The 20,990-nt window shown below is 36.4% G+C and overlaps 1 protein-coding gene, 1 long non-coding RNA gene and 1 pseudogene across 5 annotated transcripts; 2 read left to right on the forward strand and 1 right to left on the reverse strand.

Annotated features, from left to right (window-relative positions):
* The first annotated feature begins 6,472 nt into the window (after window positions 1–6,472).
* Window positions 6,473–14,425, forward strand: LOC110841009 (protein N-terminal asparagine amidohydrolase-like; annotated as a pseudogene).
* On the reverse strand, window positions 9,461–16,138 carry LOC147870967 (uncharacterized). 2 transcript variants are annotated; one of them, XR_015533007.1, is made up of 4 exons: window positions 15,447–16,138; window positions 12,748–14,973; window positions 10,663–10,807; window positions 9,461–9,589 (listed from the first exon to the last, which is right to left on the reverse strand). It is a non-coding gene; the product is annotated as an uncharacterized LOC147870967 (long non-coding RNA). The 2 variants fall into 2 exon arrangements; XR_015533006.1 differs by lacking the exons at window positions 9,461–9,589; window positions 10,663–10,807 and having other exon boundaries at window positions 12,200–14,973.
* LOC147870968 (baculoviral IAP repeat-containing protein 5-like) lies at window positions 14,804–20,658 on the forward strand. 3 transcript variants are annotated; one of them, XM_087341580.1, is made up of 5 exons: window positions 14,804–14,932; window positions 16,821–16,922; window positions 17,027–17,136; window positions 17,723–17,840; window positions 18,116–20,658. In XM_087341580.1, exons 2-5 carry the CDS (start codon window positions 16,821–16,823, stop codon window positions 18,206–18,208), a joined length of 423 nt encoding a protein of 140 aa, XP_087197706.1. In that variant the 5' UTR covers window positions 14,804–14,932; the 3' UTR covers window positions 18,209–20,658. The 3 variants fall into 3 exon arrangements, with proteins under 3 accessions (XP_087197706.1, XP_087197707.1, XP_087197705.1); XM_087341581.1 differs by lacking the exon at window positions 14,804–14,932 and adding an exon at window positions 16,254–16,384; XM_087341579.1 differs by lacking the exon at window positions 14,804–14,932 and adding an exon at window positions 16,483–16,737.
* The last annotated feature ends 332 nt before the right edge of the window (window positions 20,659–20,990 follow it).

Here is a 20,990-nt window from a genome sequence, read left to right on the forward strand (position 1 = left end):
CTGGTCACAATAAGCGTGTGGACGTCGAGCCCCGCGCGAGGCAGCAGAATCCGATCCGATCCGTCCTCCGCGCTGTGGAAACGCTCACCCGTGCTCTGTGAAATGATTCGGTACTTGTGTAATTGAGCAGCGGGCTGCTATTCGGTCGGACATTATTGAATTGTACTATGTGATGACTCACAGCTGCAATTATGAGTTGGAGTAACACGATTACTATTATTCAACGATGTGCTGTTGACACAAACCTAACGACATGTGTAATAAGCAGGCGCTTCAGTTCAACACCCACATTATGCCACATATTCTGAGGATTAGATACGGTTCGTAGGTAATTTAATGAAGATCTGTCAAACTGAAGGCGGAAGTCACGGTTGAATTTCTTAACATTAATTAGAAGCAGGAGTGATAACCACACAGTAGTGACATTTGTCAGTTCTACTATCCTAAAATAAGGGGTGATGTGAATAAATCACGAAGTTCTTTAAAACTCTTTACAGCCGATAAACTTTAACGTTAATAAATGACAATGTCTTGGCCTCACGGGTCAACAGCTCGTTCAAAGAGAACTGCTGAATATCGAAAAGGCTTTAGAAAGCTGACAGAACTTAATCTGAATACACAGTTTGCTACTGCACATACAGAAATTAAAAGTGATCTAGACGAAACGATATTCGATTGCAACTCAAATTTCACTGCACACAAACACCTGAATAAATACATTCCTTCACAGATGGTCCCCGGAATTGGCCACCGCGGTTACCGGACTTAACTCCTATAAATTTCTTAGGGATAATTGAATAACATGGCGCGTGAACGAAAAGTAAACATAAGAGTGGAAATACATAATCGCATTTTTATGCTGCAAGAAAAATGAATTACAATAATATTATACGTAACGTTCAGATCATCTTGGATTTAAAATATCCGTAGCCTACAAACAGCTGAAAACCTGACCCATTTCCATACGTTTCTGACTGGGACTGACTTTAAAAATAAGATGTTAAAGTACAGACATAAAATCACCGGACATTCTGTATAGTATTATCATCGTCATCAGTAGTGGTAATAATGCTTGGGCCTGAATATTCGAGTATTTTACTCAAATGTAACGACTGATAAAAATTTTTATCTGAAACTAAATGTCCATTAATTTCTGGTTTTATGGCCCAACTTTACTGTTAAAAATGATTCATACATATATCGACTGATATTAATCAGTGTTCCCTGTGTCGTACGGGAAAAAACCAGAGGATGACAGTGGGACGAAAGGTGACGGATGTGGTAGACAGGTGATCTGTCGCACACAAATTTCATGAGTGGTTTTTGCTGTGATAAATTATTATATGCAATTCTCTTGCATGAAATGGGTCATCAGAAATTATATTGAGTCACCTTGCAGCTTCAGTTATTGTTCTTAAAATACCCGGGCTTATCTGTTTCCAGGCAACGTAAATATTTCCTTCCACTGACGTTACGAAATTTCAGATAAATATTTAAAAGTCCTACAAATTACGGGTCGAAAAATTTCTGTGTATTGGAGACAGCAAAATTGCTACTTCGCATTTCCGAGATCCTGTTTAAAAAAAAAATTCCGACCCGATTCTGAAAATTAAACGATGTTCCTTTTGGGCCATAAAGAATTAAAAAATGTGGTTAATAAGACTTGACATACGTGAGTGACAAGTTTCAAGATCCGGCGTCTTTACCCCAGGAAAAGAGGAAACCCCGTGCCCTTGTACAGAATGTTTGATAGATTTCAGAGTTGAACTTCAGTACCCTGAGAACGAGGACGAAGATGCTTCTCGAAACTCTAGTGTTTTCTCCATCCAACCACCTGACACGGCTGGTAGCCCAAGAAAAACTCATTATATACTCAGTCGCCGTGAAAGCTTCAGATCAAAGCATTTTTATTGATTTTTAAAGCAGATATACCTACATACTTCAAGGATTAATATACATAACTTTAATTGTGCATATAAACTGATGTAGGACACGTTGGCATTTGCGAGAGTGGTAAGTCTTAAGGATTACAATCCTGTCAGCTGTACTGTTTAATATAATGTCCCAGCGTCAAATGTACAGTGAAAAAGTGATAAGAATTAATTCCCGTTGTCATGGTTTCATATCTGCGTCAAGTAATTAAATATAACTCACCCACCTAGGAGTTTGAAATCACTCTGATCAGCAGACATTCAAGACACTCACCTGAAAAAGAGCAGAAGACACAAATAAATTACAGTTTTACGTGTTAAAATTTCTACAGTGACGTAATAATGTTATTATAGTTGTACAGTATTTGAAACAGAGTTTGCAACGCGTTGTTTCAGAATTTGAGTAAAGAGCAAAAGTTGAAAACTAGTCCCAACACGCTGCAGGCTGACATAAAGCAGTCAGCGCCAAATGAAATTCGCTCTGAATTAACTCACTAGAAGTTGCATAAAATTCAACAATTAGTTTCGCCATATCTGACCACGCATTAAGTTGCAACTCGAAAATCCTAAAATAATTTGCATAAAATCTGATAGGCTTATTGCGGATATTAACTAAAATTCGTCGACAAACACCAGATCTGATTAAAATCTAATATGAACAAATTTGCATAACTTTTGGATCAAAACTTTTGTAAAACAAATTGATCATTCATGCCCTTTAAACTTTCTCCAACTTTTACAATTTTCCAAATAATTAAAAAAGCTATTTATATGGTGTTTCATCTCATAATTCGGAGGCCAATTGAATGATTTTGATCAAACCACATGAACCCCCCCTGAAAAGGGGACTGCCAGATTATGTTACTGAGGCCACGATCGTCTGATCAGGGGTTCGAAGCCTCCGACTCCAAAGAACACGGAGAGGGAAGATAAGCCACTTCGAGCCATGAGGCATGGCTCACACATTTTGGGGGACCTTGATTGTCCTCCACTCTTGTTTTAAGCAGTCTCTGAAGATTCCTCGCTAGTTAAGAATCCAGACGAAATAGCAAATTGAGAAATTTTCGAACATCTTTCAGGGTTCAAAGGGACAAACTTATTTTGGTCCAAAATTCTTCACGAACAACCCCTTTGGAACGTTTGCACGCCTCTACATCGGGGAAGGGGTGCTCCACAGGTTAAAATCAGTGCAACATAGGCAACACGGAGCTTCTAATCTTGCTCCGTGGAAACATATCACTTCTTGAGCCAAAACCCTGTCCCCTGAGGGGGTCACAGTAGAGAGCATACTGAGGTCTTGGCTAACGTAATCATTAACTGGCGGTAAATTATATTTCCCTCGTAAAGACAGACAAGTAATACTTGAAAGTTTGTTTCAGAACATGATAAAGTCTGTAACGATAGAGCTCAGAGCTCTGTGATTTCTTTTGTTAGATCCCTACTAGAGACTTAGGTTTTGCTTTGATTGTTCTGTGACTCGCCCAAGACACATGAGCGTTTAACACTATTATTCTGGAAAAAGTCTCTTTCTCAGCTGTGAGTTGCCGAGTCAAATGTAGAAAAGGTAAACTTTGTCGGAATGGACGTGCTAAAACAATGTATGAACAGAGAATGAACCAAAGCAAGATTAGTAAAAATGACTTGTTTAAGGAGTCCCAGGGGAGACCATAAGCACAATGGCTAGACCAAGATACAAAAGCTGGTTTGGACAGGGAACGAGAATAGTGGTCGGCAGATAAAATTAAAAAATGTGCAGTTGGTACAGCTGAGACACACAAGCGTAGGAAAGACATGAAGTGAAGGATTTGACCATGAATTACGTTTCGGCAGTGTGTTGTACTGCCATCTTCAGACGATGTGTTTCCGTACTTACACGTTCATATCGTTTCGTTTTGTATTAGATATAATACATGTGAAAAGAGAACATTGGTTGAATGTGTTATGACGTCTCTGTATTCAAAGTATAAAGAAAAATGGATTAATTGCTTCTGGATTGTTGGTGACTTCAAACAGTGACTGGACTGAGTCATAATCTACAGGATAAGAATTGTTTGTGTCCGTCACATTTTAATAATATGCTCGGAAATTATATAGACGCTCCCACGGTTTCGGAAGACCCGGCTTACACAAACCGTCCCATATAGCATAAAACACAATTTTCTGCATCTTAAAATTAAGTGTTTTGTCGTGCGCTGCCAGAATATGATTAAAATGTAAACGAAATTTTGTTTTTATAAACGTTTCCTATCCTTACTAAGGCGTTTCTCCGCGCTAGCTTCATCTTCATGTTTTCATTTCTTTTCTACAAAGCAGAGACATGTAAAAACGCGTATACATACGTACCTACGTATATTACAGCAGCTATTTCGATTTACACAAAATTCGGGTTACACAATACCTTCCAGAACGGAATGATAGCGTAAGTCCGGGAGGATCTGTATTTCGTAACGGAATAAACATAATTTCCTCACGCTTTCCTTACAGCGTGCTTTTAGAGGTACGAACTACGGTGCTGCGATGTGGTGCTCACTATGGCCACCAGATCGCATCACCTCACGAACTTCCTCATACGTCATTTATTTTCATCGCTTGTAGGATATCCAAAAAGTACAATTCTGAGACCGTGCAGGATGGCACAAACGCCATGTAAAATTTTATCGAAATATGTCCTTCTCGAGTTGAATGGATTAGACGGACGGACGGAGACACGAACTTTGCGCAAAGAACGCGTAATAACTAGCACAGACGGGCGTTTGCATGACTGAGCTACTTACTCAGGAAAATAACATTTACTTAACGTGAACGTGCAGAAGGTAAGAAGCCTTCGTTGAGTGGTGGGGCTGGAAGGTCTTGTTAATGTACCAGCGTAACATCTGATAATGTACGTGTTCCTAACAATTACGCGAGCGAGCTTGGAATAAACCATGCATTTAGTGGGAAGGGAAAATATGAACTTGTTTGTTGCCAAACACATTACATAGATTTTCCAGACTGATCTCTTTTCTTAACTTAAGCATACTTTAAATGTATTAATATTGGTAAACTATTGTCATGTTTCAGTAAGTACATATATATCTCATTTCCATCATTAATAATAACACGACAATAACACCAACAGTTGGCACAGTATCATAAAATAAACTACTGAATTAGCTGTCCGTCACAGCTCCTACAAGACTTGTTCGTTAATATTTACTTATTTCTCTCTCCCATTCTTTTATTGCTGATGAGGGTGTGAATAATGACCATCACAAAGTCTAAATTTAAAGGAACGAGAAGGTTGGTTGTCTTGTGCACTGAAAAAAAGTCGACGAAACTCCGCCCTAAGAGAAACCTTGCATAGGAATGGTTTTGCTTTGTACTGCAGACATCTGTTCTTGAAGACGACAAATTTGCGATAAAAACACATCCCACGAGATGTAATTTACACTCCAGTAAATGAATTCTGGTGTGTGTACTCAGGACACTTGTCAGTATACCAGCGCATTAATGGCCTGTGCTATTTAACCTAAAGCTGTGATATCAATGTAGTCACTGCAGATTGGATTCCTAAACCGAATGACCTCGTGGGGGGTGTACAGATTTTCAAACTCTGTATTCCTGAGACAATAATTTTACTAGAGATATTCAAATCCTCCATTTTATTGTGCGTAAGATTTTCACAAAGTAACGAAAATGGCTCCTCAAATATTCATTAAGCACTCTCAAAATTCGCAAAAATATCAATCGGTTTCCACCTCCAAGATTTCTAGGGCACTGGTAAATCCATAAAATTGAAAAAAAAAAAGTACTTAACGTTCAAAAACATATCAATAGATTTCTGCCCCCCCCCCCTTCCCCATAGTACACTGGCAATTAGGAGTTCCATAAAATTAATTCTAGACTCAACTATTAGTGGAAACACACTGACACACCTATCAATCAATTTAAGTACTACTACACTGCGTGCAAATACGTCCACTACAGCTACCTGAAAGCTAAATAGATACGCCATCTGTTGAACAATATTACAGCCTTCACGGTTTATCGGTGATTTGATTTTGCGAAGTTGGCCGCTCTGCAGGAAGCCATCTTGGATCGTAGTTCCGTTTCCAGCCGAGGTAGTGCGAATTTGCGGTCGGACCATAACATAACCTAAAGGTAGATTCCTTTCAGTTCAGAACCTTTTTCTCTATCTAAAATAGTACAATTAACAGTATTCAAAACCTTGATTTTGCCCATAGTTTTTTATGGGTTTGAAGGTTGATCTATAACACTAAGGGAGGAACGTGGACTGAGGGTGTTTGAGAACAGTGGCTGAGGAGAATATTTGGACCCAAATGGGATGAAATGCTAGGAGGCTGGAGAAAGTTCCACAAGGAGAAGAAATGGGCAGGGCATGTAGCCCCAATTTAAAAGACACACGGGGTTTTGGTAGGCAAACCAAATGGAAAGAGACAACCAGAAGATCTAGACGAGAATGGAATGGCATGGACTGGATTCATCTGGCTCAAGATTGGGACCAGTGGCAGGCCCTTGTGAACATGGTAATGAACCTTCAGGTTCTATAAAATGTTTGCAATTTCTTGAGTGACTGGAAAAATGTTGACTTCTCAGGAAGGACTCATCGTTTTGGAAGAGGAGGGCTATGTGACATGTCCTATGATGCTGCCAAAAGTACCTAATGGAGAAGTCCAGGAAGATTTTAAGGAGAATTGTAAGGAAATTCTTTATTGATGTATTTGGATTTAGAAAAGAGAACCATGATAGTGGCAGAACTTTCTTTTACAACATTATTGCCTCTGTAAGTGAATGATTCATAAAAGCATGAAAATATTTAGTGCTTTTCACAAGAGTGAATGAAGCAGCTCTCCATCATCCAATGTTCTTGTAGCGTATCAATCAGACTACAAATGTAACAGTGATTTAAGCGGCACTCATGGTTAAGGTCGATATTGCAGTTATTGTACAAAAGCTGTTCCTTTTAAGGTTCATCCATTCTCCCCCTCCTCATGGTGCTCTGTACTCTCAAAATGTCGGTGTTTACTCCAGTAAACTACCCTACATGGCTGGTAGCCCTAGAAGAATTAATTATAGGCCATAGTCAATGTTGGTTGAAACATAAAACCATGAAAATATGTACCAAATTTATATTTATGTTATCTTTTCAATTATCCTAACTTTTAAAGTTGTTTTCCTGTGATAGCATAATAGCATAGCAATTCAAGTAAAAGATTTTGTGAAACCATATCCATGTTGTGGTGTTTTCTTATGCATGCACATGCCATTGAAAATAGTTGACAGGATCTGCACAGATTGTTGAAGCTTGAGAAATTAGTCTTAACTTCATACAAGGCACATATTTATACATGCCAATAACTTCACTGTCATGAATATTCCTCTTAGTTATATGTCAGATTATTTTCTTTGTACACTGAGATTGAACTTCATGTAGATAATACGAAAAATCTGAGTTTTTGTTACATTGAATATTGTTCCAGTCAAGTGTGTTCTGGCATGCAGTATTCAACTTCTTCATTCATGGTTTATTTAATGATGCTTTCAGTTGTTCAGATTATATACTGTCAGATGACATTGACCTGGAGAGACTGAGGAAAATTATGAAGCACCTCTGTCAGGATAGCCTGCCTCTGGCTGAGATTTAAACTTGGGGTTATCATGAATATAGAGCAGAAGTACTAGCTGATTGACTGCATCATTCAGTGGCTCTCAGTAAAGCTGTTGCATAATATAATGTTATAATTTGTCGAACACTGAAAGTTGCTCATGTAGAATCAAACAGATTTCATCATTAAATTATTTGACTGTCACCCAGCTTGTTAACTTAATTCCTCTTATTGCCCACGTGATAATTAAATTCAGTTACATACTAGCAATGCTTTTTCACTCCCTGTTATATGTTATGGGCATTTCAGGAACATGAACTGTAGTCATTTTCTTTTCCATGTTGCAGGTAGAATGGTTCTAGTGCTGAGTGGCGTGCTACAGGAGGAGGTGCCTCCCAACACGCGGACCTTATTTCACAATCAACCATTTTATAAGGACTCGGCATCACAACTGCTTGCTATTCCTACAAAGGTGGTAGGATCTGTTGGCCTCCTCTATGTCCAGCAAAGGGAATTGGCAGTTACTGTACCCCATGACAGTATGTATCAGGCATTTAAGTGTGCATTGTAAGAATCCTCATAACTTTTATGCTTGAAAAGGATAGGCAGTTTGTGAGAATCAAGAAACAGAATGGGTACAAGTAGACATTATAAAATTCAATTTGAAATGTGCAACAAATTGTAGGATATATATTCATGTGTCTCTGAGTTTATGTTAGCCTGACTATGTCACAACACCTGTATGCTTCTTAGTAAGATTGTATTATTTGGAGCCAAGTGTGAATACGTAGACTTGGTTACGTTAATGGTGGCTTTTATTAACTGGCTATTCTTCCTTACACTTCAAATATGGATGTTTTGGTGGAAAGTAATGTTTTCTTTTATTTTAGTCCTGTTAATATCTGACTGAAGTCATTCAAATGTTTCTTCAGCCAGAGTATGACATATGATTCTTGAAGGATGTTGTGACTTTGAATGATAGAGGATGTTATGGTCTATTTTAAGACTTAATTAGTTAACTTCTCATAGATGTAAATTCACAAAGAACTTCTTTTGTTTTTGTAATTTATTGGTGTGTTTACTACTAAAACTTACTGAAATGCATTGTTTAAGTTAGACCATATTTTTCTGTCTGCCTGTCCACAATTAATGTTCACGAACTGCTGAACAGATTTGTCCAAAATGAAATATTGGGAAATTGTCTTAAAATTTGTCAGCACCTTTCAATTGTTGCTTGTTTCGGACAATATTAACAGGCACTTTGCACATGGTAGTGAGTGGATGTGGAATTCCTCATCCATTCACAATGGCCAAAGGTAAAATTATAGTCATCAGAATTGTTATGTTGTGTATATATTTCCTAACTTGTTTGTGATCAATTTCTTTGGTGGTTCTCTCATAGGTTTGATTACATGTATTTTTTCCATTGTTCATGGTCTATTCTTTGTTCAGTCAGTATTTTGAAAACTTGATTGTGCATACAAATTAAACTTTTCTCCTTTACAGAAAATGTAAATATTCTTGGGTCAGATGACGTCACAACATGCATCGTTGCTCTCCGTCATTCAGGTAAGTGTTTAAATTATAAGTTGCAGTAACTGTCATACTGCAGCACAACATATTAGACAGTATAATATGGAGTAAAATAGGCAGCGGAATTCACCATAAATCTGTCAGTGCCCGAAACATATTTATACTGATCTGAAAATCTGATGTATTGGAACCTGTCCTTTTTGAGATGAATCCAGTTCACATCCTGGTGAGACAGGTAGTAGATGCTGAGGAATAAATTAATGCTGTGCATTTCATTGTTTATGTAATTGTCTTTAGTTAGTGTATCTGGCACAGTCAATTTAGCAGAAACTTTATGTAGTTACAAATTGATACACCGTAACCAACATCCAGCTTCTCCTGTTGAGAATGCCTGTCTCTTCACCTGACCGCTCTTCATTCTTGGTCTTCCAGTATGTTGTCTTGAAGGCGTAGTTAAAGAATGATGACTGGCTGTCATTACAGGATCAGGAGCTGTGGCAGTAGCGCATTTGGATGGTGCTGGAACAGATGAGGGTGTTATGAACGTGATTCATAGAGTCCAGGAATTAGCCTTGGGTTATCCTGAGGGACGTCTAGAATTGCAGTTCATTGGTGGTTTTTTCAGATAGCCATAATTATTCGGAAGGGTTGTTCCACAGTATCATGTGTAAGTCATTATTTATTTTCCTTTGGAACAGTTTCATAAGTGTTGCTTGCCATATACAGTCTGCTTTAGATTTTAAAGGCAAATTGTCAGTGATCACATTAACATATCCAAATTGAATGAAGTTCTTAACATGCTTCCTCCCATATGAAGCTATGCAGACATATAGAAGGCTGTATGAGGGTCACCCCAAAAATAATGCCTATCTTTTTAGGCACATTAAAATCCCTATAGAGAGCCTATTAGAATTACTGTAAATCCATTTGTATGTGTGACAACTTGAGGAAATCTGAACAGATTTTTTTAAAAATTTAGTATTGTGAATTTTAAAAAAAAAATTGTTGAGCAAGTTCAGTTTTGGTTTGAAGTGAACATTGATAATGATCACTGTATATTTTCTATGAAAGATGTGATTACAATTGAAATTTGTGGTTCTTATCACATTTTAAGCAGGGCGATGTGATAACATTTTTGATTGTGAAGTGATAAGATCCAATAGAGATGAAGTTGTATAGAGATGATGGTGATGTTTGTGTGCATACAATAGAAAGATTGGTACAAAGCTCGGGGTCCACAGTGGCCGTGTCATCTGAGGTGTGGGCCTTGTTCCGCTTGGTTGCTGGGACCGTGGGTTCGAATCCCACTCAAGCCATGGATGTTTTTCCGCGTTTTTTTGGTGTTGTGCTGTCCTGTGTACAGGTAGAGGCCTTGTGATGGGCCGATCCCTCTTCCAAGGAGTCCTACCGAATGTCTATAGATCAAGCCAACGAAAAGTTGGGACCTGCAGTGCTCAGGCACTTGAAGAATGGGTCGTTTCCAGTATCCCCAGTATCCAGGTACAAAGCTCAAATTGGTAACAACTTGGACCTGAATTATAATTAATATTAATTTTATCATTAAATAAACAGATCTGAAATATGTATATTACCTGATAGTGGTCATATGAAAGTCCAATGCATTGTAAATAATTCCTCTAAAGAAATTATAAGAGAGTTGTAATATTTTTAATCACTTTTTGTTTCTATGGCATAGAACTGAAACACAGACTTCTTTCTGTTTCTTTATTTCAGCATCTAAAACATAAAGAGAAGTGTTGGTAAATATCTGGTGGAACATTTCTTCAGCAAGTAGCATATAAATGTTACTGTTTAAAGAACATGTTAAAATTGATTGCTTTTATTTATGGTTTGGCTGTTTTTCTGATCAGATCAGTGTTGACTTTGTACCAGCCAATATATTACTTAATTCTCATGACTTTATCACTATAATTTCCTTAATTGCATAATAGTCCTTCATTTTTCTGACAGAATATGCTGAAATTATATAGATAAAGCTATGTTAGAACAGAATAGAGAAACAAATTTTCTTTTGACTTATAGGAAGAGAAGTTTAGTAAAACCACTAAAGGTACGGCCTAATACCTGACAGGATTATGATGATGGTGATTGATAACAATATTTTGTTCTGTTTCGGAGTTACTAGACTTTTTAGGGCTTAAATGCATTGTGACTGCCTTTTTTACCCCAGAAGGAAAACTGATTTCTTTTCATGTTTATGAACTTGACAGGAGGTCAGAAAGAGGGCCTCATGTTATCATTATGTACAATGCAACTGACTACATCATGATAGCCACGATTGTGCGTCAAGGAGAAAAGCAGGACAGTAGAAGTTAATGTACAGTGGAAGCATTATGTTATATAGAAAATGTGAGATCATGAAGTGTTGTTAGACTTTTATGTATTCCATCATAATATACTAGCCAAAGTACATGTTGGCTTGACTTTTTATTTATAAAATGCAGAACCACTCTTTTCAGTAATGAAATAACAGATTTTACATAAAATTGCAGAAGAAACTGGAAATACTGCATTAAAAGAATGAGGATCAGAAAAATAAAATTAATATGTCAGTTCAGTGAAGGGAATTAGTGACGTTGACCCCTAAAGTGTTCGAAGCTTTTTTTGATTTTGATTTTGGTGTATCCTGTAATTTGTTTTGTTTGCTGACGTGGTATGCCTCTAAATCATGATAGATCCAAATATCTTTTTATACTTATTTTGCTAATGCAGTATTAAATAATCCACTGATCTGTTAGGCAGTCAGTCATGTATGTGGCTCCAATGTGTGACATTCAGAAAGCCTTAATGTACTTAATTAAATGTAAGTGGTTGCATAATATATAAAGCAAAAATCTTATTTAAATATTTTGGAATATCTCGAGATATTCCAAAAGCAGGGAAACTTGTGAATTAGAAGAGTCTGAACGTTTTTTGTTCTTTAGGCAGTGTTCTGATTAACACAGGTACTTCCTTTCAGATAAAAGAAATTACTCACTACATGCCCAATATAGTTATGATCAAAATCACAAGTCCATATTTGATTTTACTAGTGTGGTCTACTAGGTTATGTCCCTGAAGATAAACATGATATGTTCAAAATTATGTGGAGTAACATATTATCTCCAGTTTCAAGGTAGAATATTGAAGTGATATATTATTCCAAAACCATACAACCATTTACAAGACTGCTCAGCATCCTAACCTAGAGGACCACAATCCACACTGTCACCACTCTGAAAACCTAAAGGTTCATACAAAAACTGCTGATTTAGCTGACTGAATTAATTGAAGAGTTTGCCCACAACAAAACTGCCTTAAACAAAAATGTGTTATAAATACCAGATTAAGGAATCAAAGTTTGTATTATGTGATATTTAAGGTTCTCACAGTGGTGGGTATGAAGATGACTGTCTCCTGGGTTGTTGCACCACGTAATGTTGTAGACATTTACCAGTGTTCCAGAGGTACTTGCTGCCTCCATCATCAGGGTTGATCATTGTGATGATAAAAGCAGCAAGCACCTCTGAAACACTGATAAAATTCTAGCAGAGTACATGGTGTAACAACCCAGAAGATCGCTGTCTTTGTACTTGTATTATCTTTGTTAAACCAGCGTCTGTGAACTATGCTCAATCTTTAACTCCAATATTAGCCGTGCATCACAGCATACTCACTGTCCAGTTGACCATTCATCAGAGTAGTGTACCTCTAAACCATTAAACCCCAGGTACAAGGTTTGAAGTTCCCTTTTCTCCTACAATAGAGAATAAGTGGTTACTATTCAGACAGTCATATGTTATAATTGTTACAGATTCCTTCCATAAGCAGTTAGTAGAGATTGATTTGATGCTTGCCTGTGTGGGAGAACTGAACACTACAAATTGTGGTGGTATTCATTGGTCAATACTTTACGGAGTTGGTGAGTTGAACAGAAAACAGTCCATCTTTTTTATTGCTCATTATGTCCAGTTGCAGATAGTTAAATTACTTTCTCTTACGCTCAGCAGAATATAGGAATAATCAAAATCTTGGTAATACTCAAGTATATCCAAAGTACCAATAATAGAATCGTAAAAGTCCTTATTTTGCCATGAAGCATGGAATTTGGTGTTGCATCCTCTAAAATATGTGATAACAGGTAAGAGGCTCCAGGAAATGAAGAAAAGTGAAAACATTTGGATAATCAGTTCATACAAATGTCTTTGTTACTGTCTTTTTTACATTTTATAAGAAAGCACAGAATGTCTGTTCCCTTTTCTCATTTATATTGGAATTTTTAATCAAGTATGACCCAAAATGATATATTTTGTTCTTGTGTTTATATCAAGTCCGTTCAGTACAGTCCTTGACAAGCTAATAATAGTCACTAATCTCATCAAGAAATTCCACACTTTTTATGGAACCTGATGGTTCATTACACTGTTGCAAGAGCCTGTAATTGATCCCTGTTCTGAATCCCGTGAGTCCACTCCATATCCTCATGCCTTACTTTTCTGAGTTTCATTTTAATGGTATACTTACACCTACATCTTGGTCTCTCAGTGGTCTCTTCCCTTCAGATAACCAACTTATATTCTGTATGTGTTTCTCATAGCTCCCATCCATGCTACATGCCTTGCCACTCTCATCCTACCTGATTTGGTCATCCTAATAATACTTAGAGGAGATAAGACTGTCACTCTGAACTTCCTGTCTTGTAATGTTCATCATCACATATGTATTTTAAGAAGGGAGATTAATCATGTGATATAAAATTCCAGTCAGTGAAGAACTGATTTTGATTTTGCTATAATTTATATAACAATTAAATTGACACTTCGTCTACTTAAAGCAGGTTTTTGTACCCATTCTCTCAGTTGTGAGATATTATACCATCAGCTTGTAAATTCCTATGTTTTAAATATTAATGTTTAATTTTCTTTTAGATTTTGGATGTGTACGATTGTCAGCTGGGATTGTTACGAATTGGACCATTTAATTATGATCCTCTGTGAGGTGTTGACCTCTGGTTAGAGCAGACAGATGATTTCATTTTCCAGCATTTGTCCACAGCACCAGAAGTAGAGCCACCTCATTTTGTCATGCAGTAGAATGTGTATGTTTAGCTTAATTTAAAATATAGTGTATTTGAATTACGGCGGTATAAAGCAGTGATTATGGAGCCATCCACTTAGTTGTGAAGAGAATTTCTTTCCCAATACAAGACTGCATTCAGAAAATAAACAGATTATCAGAAGGACAAGTGAATCACATTGTATATCAGTTGTATTTATAATTTTTACTGTTTGCACATTCAAATTGTCATATGCCACACAGTTCAATTAAATTTCTCTTAATTTCTTTATACAACATTTTAATTGTTAATAGCAGAGTTTAAACTGTCTGAATTAGAAGACGTACGTCTTTGTACTCACCATCATGAGAACCTCAGACCTTACATTTGAATTTTATGTAGCAGAAATGACAGGAGCATTATCAAGTGATAATAAATCAAAGTACTGAAAGATTAAGCATTAGATATCTATAGACTAAGTAATAAAATAAGGATTACTAACTGGAATTAACCTTTATTCTATTGTAATAAGGGATTTGCTGCCAGCCAGACTTGAACTCCAAAGGTTAATATTTGAGTGATAGGCTATTGTAATATGAGGTTAGTTGGATCAAGTATGTAAGACATAACACACAGACCATAAAGATTAATAGCTTGTATTATGCTGACAGGTGCGGGCAACATTGAAGTACATCCAAGACCATCCATTCCCAGATCTGACAGTGTTCTGTGATAAGTGGCCACTCCACTACTGGAGGGATGAAAACAGTGGAACGTGGGTTCCGATACAATATCGAAACACTAGTGTAAGAAACTGGACAAATTATCACTTCTTTTAACTTTGTTCCTGTAATGCAAAAAAATATATGAACATAACCTTATTTGTAAGTTAAAGTTCTGTAGATCAGACTTTCAGATATCTTCCGCTTCTTTGTTCGCTTCAGTCTCCAGGATGGTATGAAAGGTAATTTCTCTCTTTAAATATTTATTTTAAAAGAGGATGGGTTGGTTTGTTTCACTGCCACCAAGACTAAGGATGCCGCCACCATACGCTTCCTGGACAAATATTTTAAAGGAAGCATTGCCTCATGATATCATTAAGACGGAGTTAATGAACAAACACAATTAAATCTCTTTTCTTTAGAATGGTTCGCCCAGCCGCAAACAAACCATGACGAAGGAACTTGTAATGTTGATGAGGGGGTTCGAGGTGAACAGTCTGAGCAGAATAAAGAAGCAACAGGGGAATGACTAGTTATATTTTAAAAGAATTTGCAACTTGGGACCACTTTCTTAATTAAAGAAATATCAATTATATACCTGAATTCATTATGTTGTTGATGATGGTATCATTGATTGGTAATTACCACACAACACTTCTTCTTTTTCAATATTCCACACAATGATGTTACTGTCATCAAGACCACCCAAAGATATCAGACATTCACTGTCACAGGGAAAGGCAACTGACTCCACATGAACTTTGTGGATGTCATATTTAGATACAAGGTGACTAGTCTCAAAGCTCCACAGGATGACAGGTGCCAGACCAATGAGTAGCAAAGAGTGAAAATGGAGGAAAATCAGCACCACATGAACTTGAAGGTGGACATCAACGTTCTTAGGTCCTGAAGATTGAGGTAGCATGTTCCTCTGAAACACTGGTATCCACCCACAAGTTCACGTGGCATTACAAGACATGAGGTGTAAAGTGTTAAGAGAAGGCACAAACATGCAACATGTTTTATTTTTCAGTACATTCTGCTTCTTACGCTGGCCACACAGGTCTCATTCATAAGCAGTAAAGTGTTAATACTCTCCCTTAAACAATTCTCTCATCTCTCATACAAAATTCCCCCACTTTCTATGGGTTTCCTAAGTTACAGTAATTACTTTACTGAAAAAACCCTTTTATAGAAATTAGATCTAAATAATTAACGTCTTCGTCAACCATAATTCCTTAATATTTAAATATTCGGCAACAAATTATATTTGTCTGCAATATAATAAAACAATCAGTTGGGAAATAAAGTAATTATACCCCACAGTTATACATATATAAACAATTTCAAACATCTTTTGCAGCCATAGCAACGGAACAGTTGAATTCACGAACTATTTCAATGACGCCAATTCATGAAATCTAAATAGGGAGGATTGTTTTAATCAGTGACTAAGTAGATGATTCATAGCTATTACTACGTTATAACAGCAGAATTACACATAAGTGTCCCCTCTTAACCATACCATTTTGAAGGGTAAAGCGCTTTTCTTATTTTACATATATCTTTGAAAATAATCTCACACGCTTGTGTTGCGATGTTGGTAATAATGTGTACCGGGAGAGTTGTTTTGTTTTAACTTAACCGAAACTCAGCGGATACATAAACCTATTACTTACTGATTCTCAATTGTATTATAACTTCAATACCGACGTATATATCACTATAATAATGGTGGAGTGTTATTTAAAATTCTCAGTGCCAGAGGCTTACAAGATACCTCCGACAAGAAAATTATAACCTATATGGTAGCTTCCGTAACGTCATTGGATTTCCAAAACGAAGAAGAAATTAATAGGGCAATTGAAACTATTCATATAACGAACATGGTCAGTTAATGCTCCTGTAAGTAATTCTGGCTTGTTCTTAATATAAAATCCACGTTTTCCTTTTCCTTCATATAATGTTACAGATGGAGGTGCCTGACTTGGCGACATACATGCTTGAAGATGAACGCCTGGGAACGTTCAAAAGTTGGCCATTTAACGAAGATACTTCATGCAATGCCCGGAAGGTACAATATAAATATATTTCGTTGTAAACATATAAATTCCGGCCTGAATAAATATACAAACAAGTGTAGCAATGATTTGGAGGTGTGCTATTGCCTGCTTTTAGATGGCTGAGGCAGGTTATATTTTCTGCGGCTCGAAGGATGAACCTGACCTAGTTCAATGTCAAGTGTGCCTAAAGAAGCTGGATGGCTGGAAACAAGATGATGATCCCTGGTATGTGGAATTTTATTTTGAAAACTTGGTGAAAAGGGAAGGCTGGTGATGTTTCAGAACATTTGTTATGATACTGCTGGGTACAGCTGGATGCCAGTTTTTTGTTTTCATGTTGTTGCACAAACAAATACTTTTAAAAATCAGAAGATCACAAAATGTACATTTTTAATTAAATCAGTTCAGTTCAGTGGCAGCCATAGGCTGCAACATCAGTTCATGACCACTTTGAGGGAGAGGGAGACTCCAGTTGCAGTATGGCACTGCCACTGCCCAACTCTAACTTTTTCTGCAAATGTCTGGCAGTTGTTTCCTTCTTGAGCTGAATTGTCTCAACCAAAGTACTAATATCACTTAAGCCACGTGCCCTTCCATGTTTTGGTGACATTGAAGACAGCCGTAAGAATGTAGTCAGCAACAGCTATACTAGTAGAACTGTCATTCTCTTATCTGATACCCTTCATAAGTGAAACAGGATCTCAGAAAAGACTGAAGCCATATTTAAAGTATGGATTTTATGGCAAAAATTTAAGTTAAAATAGGTATAATTCACAATGCAATATTTCCTAACGTTTCTTGCTCTTTCTAGGAATGAACACAAGACACATTCTTCCTCTTGCTTGTTCGTCAAGATTGGGAAGAAAGATGCCGACTTGACAGTCTATAATCATTTCGATTTGTCCCTTGAAAGGACCAAAAATATTATGGTTTGTATACTTTGTTTACTTCCTGCATGGCAAATTTGAAGCAGTTGCAAAGTTGAACTGTTTTACAGACTGCAATCAAGTGTATGTACTTTTTATCACATGCAAGGAATTCAGCACCAGAGCATGAATTTCTGCTGCTAACAGAGTCTGGCGGCAAGTACATCTATAACTTTGGTCTAAATGTTAAAAGAGAATAAGCAAATTCTTTGTAGTGTTCATTGGGACTGTGAAGTGCTTCTGTTTTTGACTAAGCAGTTTATAATCTGTTCTTTCAGAAAGCAGAGCATGCTGAGCAGCGAGCTGCCTTCATAGAAAAGGCTGAAGAAGTGAGGAGGAAGATAATTAAGTTACATGAATCAAAAAAGTAAAATTACGAGTCACAAGAGACAGTTGAAATTCGGTAAACACGGGAAAGTAACTATTCTCTGTGCTTGAAATGAAATTTATTGCACCTGCCCTTACTTAAATCATTTACACATAACAAAATACTGTACAATTTTCTCTCTGAATAAAAATTTACTTGGATATTATCCATCGTCTAGTAAATATCCAAGTAAATTTTTATTCAATTGACTCTTCACCATCATCAAGAAGTTTCAGATTTGATAATTTTCTCTCTCTCTGTCACTTTTGTTAAAGTCAAATGTGCTCCTGACAGATCGGAAATTCTAGCTTTATAACCGTGATCTAGTGTCATCAGTTTTTGTTGTCTGAATAAATACATGAACTTACACTGGAGGGGCCCAGTTCATATTAACGGGTCAGTTTTGAAATAAGTAAAGAAATTTTGAAGCACCTATAATCATGAATGATGCAATTGTCCTGATGACAAAGCGTGCTGAACTTATTCAACTTCTTTTTTTGAGAACGTTATCATCAGTTTGTAGGCCAAGACATTTTGTCGTTCTGCTCGTTCAGTTGCTTTACATTTCTAGTGAGAGACGCTCCAGAAATACACAGTTAAAGCATGCCTAATAAGAGTGATAATTGTGCGGATTAAACATTTCTAGAGAAACAATACCAAGATAGATGTTAATGCCTGTTCTATCGGCAAATCATACAACAAGAATTGTTAAATGGTTTGCCTGAATAGAAGGTGAAATGTGCAGAATAAGATATTATTTTTGAAAATGTTCCAAATATTTGGCATGAGAGTAAATTGATTTGCTAGTGAAAATTGTGTCTGAGTTGCATGTAAAAGGGCTAATAATAAATTAAATAATTTAATTTGTAAATTCTAAGTAATAATAACTCAGAGTAACTTAGTTAAGAAATTATTTGTGATACTTTCATTGCAATAATACTTCTTAGATAATGATAAAATTTGACTGTGAATCATGAACATAACCTGAGAAATTCCAGAAGCAGAGTACAAGTTTTTCTAACGATTTTTATAACTACCAAAATGTTGAAACATTCTCTGCATTGTTTAAATTATGTGTCTAGTCAGTCACTTTGTGTCATTTTATAATTTAAAATATTGGAAAAAATACTGTGATACCAATATTACATGTTCCAACCTTAAACAAATGGCATTTTTAAGAAAGTTTCTTGTCCAGAAGTGGCCCATTAGACCTAACACAGTAAGTTTGTGGATGTCTGTTGTGCTTGGAACTGTGATTCCAGGAAATTTATGATATAATTTTCTCTGGCACTTATTAGTTGAACCAAGTTCATACTGAAGAATATGTTCAAAAGAAAATTGAATCATATAAGCACATAACATTTTATGTTAGAAACAGTTGCACGGCTGTGTGAATAATTTTAGTGGTAGTTGCTGTTAGTCCTTGGCAATGACTTGCAGTTACTGCAAGGAGCATTGGAAACAGTGCATATTCATAAATTGACATGTTTATTGATCACCCTTGTGTTTTTAATCCTCATCTTCTCTCACCAATTTATATTTGAAATGTTAGTCTACTATATTTGCTGTCGTGTTTCCGTATTGGTCTGAAGTGTAAGAACATTTTGTCCAGTTTTGCTTCTTAAGGTCATCTTAACAAATGTTTAGGTCAGTTTCTTTATAAACAGAATGAATTTGTTGAAATTTCTTTCGAGGCTCATAAATTTTATTTGTTATGTATAATAGATTACAGTTTTACATGAAAGTCTGCAGTTTTAAGTGGGATTTGTATTTCAGCAATCCTTTTTTACGTAAAACTGCTACCCATATTTCTAAGAAGAAAGGTTTTATGTACATATGCTTACTGGTTGTCCCATAAGTTCAACACCACAGGAGAGCTATGTTATTTGGCTGAATATGGAAAATGTAAAGACGAAGAATTGTCGTAAATCTTGTGTTTCCAATCTGAAATGCTGCAATTTTTTACCTAGGGCGAGCCGTTACTGTGCTACACTCTGCATTATCGATAGTAGAAAGTTATGACAGTGTTGCCACATTGACATGACAGCGAAAGGGGAATGTCTTCCCAGAGTAGGGAAATGCTGTAGTGAAGGAGACATGGATATTACAGGAAATACAAATGAATGAACTCAGTGGTGAAGTGTCATGTCAATGTAGCAACATTTCCGTAACTTTATTATTGATGATATAAAGAATGTTGCACCATAATGGCTTGTCATAGGTAAAAGATGCCAACACTTAAAATTGAAAACACATTATTTGCAACAACATTGTCATTATTTTTATTATTATTATTTATAGTTCTCCTATGGCCAAAGACTTATGGACACACTGTATTGAATCACAGTTCTTACAGACTGTTCTAGAGAAGTGTTGAGTGACAAGAGTGGGCATTAGTAAGATTGTAATAGTGTGGAATGTGTTTAAAATAAAATTTCCATTAGTTTTTAGATATCCAGGGTTTGTTTTATATTATTTTATATCTGTGGAACAAAGCTCAGTAGAATCAATAGTTTCAGAGTTTTAATATTTGTTTTGTAGGGGGACAATTCTTCCTCTAATGTTGTTGTTTGAGAAATATTTACTTGTTTTCCTTTAGAGTAAACAATTGCTGCAGTATGTTAGAAGTTCACAAACGTTTCACACGTCCTTGCTGCCTTATCGTCAGGGCGATCGCAATAGTAAAGTTCTACCAGACTACACGGCGATACAACACAGAAGACAGTTATCTTCTTACATCTTACTGGTATGTTGAACATAGTCTGAAGTACATTTGTTGTTCACTG

This window comes from Zootermopsis nevadensis, unplaced genomic scaffold (assembly GCF_977971745.1).
Source record: "Zootermopsis nevadensis isolate Lab colony 2312 unplaced genomic scaffold, Znev_1.0 Znev_ptg000082l, whole genome shotgun sequence".
Lineage (NCBI taxonomy): Eukaryota > Metazoa > Arthropoda > Insecta > Blattodea > Termopsidae > Zootermopsis > Zootermopsis nevadensis.